Source organism: Macrobrachium nipponense, chromosome 13 (assembly GCF_015104395.2).
Source record: "Macrobrachium nipponense isolate FS-2020 chromosome 13, ASM1510439v2, whole genome shotgun sequence".
NCBI lineage: Eukaryota > Metazoa > Arthropoda > Malacostraca > Decapoda > Palaemonidae > Macrobrachium > Macrobrachium nipponense.
Genome location: NC_087206.1, coordinates 18,097,633 through 18,102,632, shown reverse-complemented (window position 1 = coordinate 18,102,632; position 5,000 = coordinate 18,097,633). Strand labels below are relative to the sequence as shown.

Here is a 5,000-nt window from a genome sequence, read left to right as displayed (position 1 = left end):
AGCTGAATCTTTCTTTGCTGCCAAAATGAAGCTTTACACTGGGGACACATAAATCTTCAACTGAGCTGCAATGTTTTTAAAACAAGATTCATGTAGCTTTCATATATTTCATCTAAGTTGTTGTTTTGTTTATTGTTCTCTACGAGATTTTTGCCTTATATAATATTTATTCTTGCATTGCTGTTGTTTCCTAATCTGTTTGAAACCGACCGGGTGATTCCTTTGTCAGTTTACACTATAACTGTCTTGTGATGCAAGTCATACTAGTTTTACTTTTATTTATTCATTTTTCCATTGCTAGTGTTATTTTGAGAGTCCAATTAAATTTCAAAGTGTATCTTTTTATGTGGGATTTGAAGATAACAATACCACTTTTGAAACTATAACAAACAAAATATAAGATATTGTATGCTTGAGCTATTGTTAAGACTTTTTATGAATTTCTCTTTATATATACATATTCGTATGTATATATACGTATAAATAATGCACACACACATATTTATATGTTTGCGTAGTGTGTGTGTTTGTGTTATTTATGTAGTATATATATATATATATATATATATCATATATATATATATATATATATATATATATATACCCGAAGAAGTGTACGCAATACAGGATAGTGCTTGGTACCTAGTCTTTAATTTTTCACCTTTCATGTGGCTATTTACATATATACATATATATATATAATATATATATATATATATATATATATATATATATATATATTTATATATAATGACTGATTCACCAGCTTCATTCTGTATATACACATATATTTAATACTCACATCCATACATAAGTAATTAGTGTGTATTGATATCTCAGCAAAAATAAATAGTCCTTCTCAATGACGTCTTGCTGCCTGAAAAAAAAAAAAAAAAACATGTTTGTCTCCTGCCCTTTGAAAGATGTATCCTTGGAGTGAAGTAACTCACCTGATCGTTGTTGATGAGGGCTATAAATCTTGACTTATTGCGGTGGACGTCTTCATGCAGTGGGTCGTGCCAATACTGGGCCTGAACAATTTCGTCTTGTGCCCAACTGCAAGGAAAAGGTTATATCATTTTATAGTATATTATATTATATTATATATATAGTATATATCATATATATATATATATATATATGTGTGTGTGTGTATATGTGTATATACATAATATATATATACATTTATATTATATATATTATAATATATATATATATATTTATTTATATATATATAATATATTATTATATATATGTGTGTGTGTGTGTGTGTGTGTGTGTGTGTGTGTGTGTGTGTGTGTGAAAGGTTAAGAGTTCGTGTGAAGCATAATGAGTAAAACTATTGAACAATATCTAAAATATTTTTTTAGATAAATTTTTTTTTAAATAGTAAACAAAAAGTTCATTGGGGGTACTTAAAGATTTCAGATACAATCACAATTCAAACATTTTTCTTTTTGATCGATGGCTTTTTCATAAGTAACAATACGAAAAGTGATCATATAGTATAAACATTAAAATGAAAAATAACTCAATATCTCAATATGTTCTTCTAAAAGAATAAATAACGTGTTTCTCACTCAGCGTAAGCTTCCAGATCCAAAATTCGACGAATTTCCTCGCAGATGACATTTCCAGGGTCGCAGTTCGGGAGGCCAAAGACTCCTTGATGTTGTCCGCCCATGGAAATCAGATTCTTCATGGAGGGTGTCGGGCAGCGCTCTGCAACGGCCCGCCTGATAAAATGTCAGAGGAAAATTGAAAACTGGAATAAAGCATAACTATCTACGAGGGACATAAGTAAAAGTTTTCAAGTGTAAAATCTTAAAATCATCGGGAGGAAACTTGTTCAAATGTGAAATATATCATAGACCACAAACCATTATTTAATTTTCAATAGTAAAAATAGGAAGATGGTATGAAACAGCTAAAAGTAAAGGTATGTGGAGATTATCTAATGCATTCTGATTCAATTGTAGGGCAGCATTAAAACGACTGAATAGTTGGACATAAACAGCCTTACAAGAATTGTGCTCCCTGAGAGAATCCAACGGCGTGGTAGCCATCTTGCAACTCCGGATCCGCAGCAATTTCTTGACAAATTTGCTCGACTTGATTGTTTACGTTCCCAATGAACCCGTGAACAATGTCCTAAAGAAAATTCGAAAGTGTTTGCGTTAACTTTGGACAGGCAAAGCTTTTACTCCAACCTCTTTTTGGCTGAAAGTTGCCAGATATCCATCCAATTTCAGTTTTAAACAGATTTTTTGAGATTGTTTGGGGCGTCTTATTGCTATTTTGTTTATTCTGGAAAGTTTCATGCCATGCATTCGACCAAAACTTTACTTTGTTTCAGGCTTTTCGAATTTTCAGATTAGTCACCATTCTTCGATGTCTTACGTATAGACTCCTTCACTTCCCCTACATTGTAAAAGTAGACAAGAAAACTTCAGATCAGAACATTCAATTCACTTTGATATACTAACAAAATCACTGAATACTCGTGGTGCAACTCTAGAATTTATATAGAGGCTGAACGAGAATTCTGGATAATAAAGTAGAAATGAAGCCTTCAAGTGAATTTAAAACAAATTTCTCAAGCGACACGTCCCTAGTTTTCTCCTCTCACTTTGTCTGGCAGCTGAGTCTATTCTGTACCATACGTGCAAAACTATGATCTTCTATCATTGGTCTTTTTATCATTCTTCATTATCATTCATATCAGTATTGATACAATTTAAACTTTCAACTATCTTTTTGTCCTTTTATTATTATTATTATTATTATTATTATTATTATTATTATTATTATTATTATTATTATTATTATTATTATTATGTAGGCTGAGCAGACCTTAGGGGCATACCATAATTCTAGACATTTACAACGTTAATAATTGGAGCCATACAAATTAAAAGACGTTATGCAGCTAGTATGCTTCAACAAAAAGTAGTGTAGCTTCAAAAATAATCAGGATCAATGGAATAGCTTCTATAACTCACCTCCATGAAGTTCGCTCCTACAACGACTGATTTCACATAAATATCTGGGACGTTTCTCTGGACCAGTCTCTTAATGTGACCCATGCTGAAGTAGGAGGTGCCATAGTCGCCTGGGGTAATAGAGATGTTGCATAAAATTCTGTAGAATTATAACCAACAATATTGTTAAAGGAATCTAAATGGGACCCATGATGAAGTGGGAGGTGCCATAGTCAACTGGGTTAATAAAAATGTATAAAATTCTTTAGAATTATAAACAACAATATTGTTAAAGAAATCTCAATGGAAGTGCCATAGTCGCCTGGGGTAATGAAAATGTTGGATAAAATTCTATAAAACTATAAACAATAATATTGTTAAAGGAATCTCAATGGGACCCATGTTGAAGTGGGAGGTGCCGTAGTCACCTGGGGTAATAAAAATGTTGGATGAACTTCTGTAGAACTATAAACAATAATATTGTTCAAGGAATCTTTGTGTGACCCATGTTGAAGCAGGAGGTGACATAGTCGCCTGAGGTAATAAAGATGTTGGATAAGATTCTGTAGAATTATAAACAATTAACAGTATTGTTAAAGGAATCTTTATGGGACCCATGCTGAAATTACTGGCTTCATAATCTCCTGAGGTCATAAAGAAGTTGGATAAGATTCGGAATAAATTAATAATTAGTAGGGTTGTTAAAGGAATCTTAATGGGATAAACAGTTAATAAGATTCTTAAAGGAATGTTAATGGGACCTATGTTGAAATTAATTGTGTTATAGTCACTTGAAGTTATGAAGGCATTGGATAGGATTTTATAGATATAATATATATAGGCAATGGACGTTAGTGAGCGTGATTAGCACGACAGTTGCCTGACTTGTTGAATTATTATGGAATAAGATTCTATAGATAGGTGAGAAGATAGTCAAGAAAATTTTTGTTATTGCCTTGGGTAGCAAGTGTCCACTTTTCAGTAATATTAATCTTTGTAGATATTAAAAAATATTTTAAATTTCAACACTGAAAAGGAAATAATTATCAACCAATGGGTATTTCATGAAATTCCACAATGCTCATCAAATAAGTATACATTATTTTTTTTACTCTTTCATGAAACATAATCATGTTAGATCTAAAACATAACATAAAAAAAATAATTCTAAAGATCTTTTTAATTCAGTCAAGAATCTTCGTTTAGAGTTAGCAATAATAAAGGTTGCAATTATTCTTGAATCTCTTCGATCGATATATATATATATATACATATATATATATATATATATATATATATATATATATATATATATATATATATATATATATATATGTGTGTGTGTGTGTGTGTGTAATTACACACACACACACACACACACACACACACACACACATATATATATATATATATATATATATATATATATATATATATATATATATATATATCTATATATATATATATATATAAATATAAACTATAAACTGAGTGATATATTTCAACCCATATTAATGGCTGTACCTCAACAACATTTGCTTTGCCTTTTACTTTCATGACAACAAAATTGGGGTTTCTCCACCAAAACTTTATTCCAAAGGTTTTTCTTATACGCAAAAGCCACTATTAATGGATATTGTTTTATGAGAAAAGGTAACGAAAAAAAAATCTTTACAACGGGTGATTTTTTAATTCCAGTAGTATTCTTTGATAACAAAACTTTATCCAAAAAGTTTTTGTTATACGCAAAATCCACTATTAATAGATATTGTTTTATGAGAAAAACTAAAATAAAAAAAATAAAAAAACTTTACGACGGGTGATTTTTCAATTCCAGTTGTAGTCTGTGATAACAACAGCAGGATCGAATAATATTTACATTAATGCCTCGCTGTAGGTAGGGAAAACGCGGTTGTTCTCTTCTGTTGTACTAATCTAATTTTTCTCTGAGAAATTACTTTTGCATTTTTGTATCAATGTTTGCAAAAGAGGAAAAAGACTAAAGGTTTTAAATTAACT

The 5,000-nt window shown here is 30.3% G+C and overlaps 1 protein-coding gene across 4 annotated transcripts in view; it reads right to left on the bottom strand.

Moving 5' to 3' along the window:
- LOC135225668 (palmitoyl-protein thioesterase 1-like) overlaps positions 1-5,000 on the bottom strand; it is a 23,272-nt gene that overhangs the window by 11,186 nt on the left and 7,086 nt on the right. For all 4 annotated transcript variants that reach the window (XM_064265014.1, XM_064265013.1, XM_064265012.1 and 1 more), the window contains exons 2-5: positions 3,003-3,112; positions 2,024-2,151; positions 1,581-1,736; positions 951-1,056 (exon numbers count right to left, since the gene is read on the bottom strand). In XM_064265014.1, the coding sequence (XP_064121084.1) occupies positions 951-1,056; positions 1,581-1,736; positions 2,024-2,151; positions 3,003-3,112 (500 nt within the window). The remainder of the gene's footprint in view (positions 1-950; positions 1,057-1,580; positions 1,737-2,023; positions 2,152-3,002; positions 3,113-5,000) is intronic.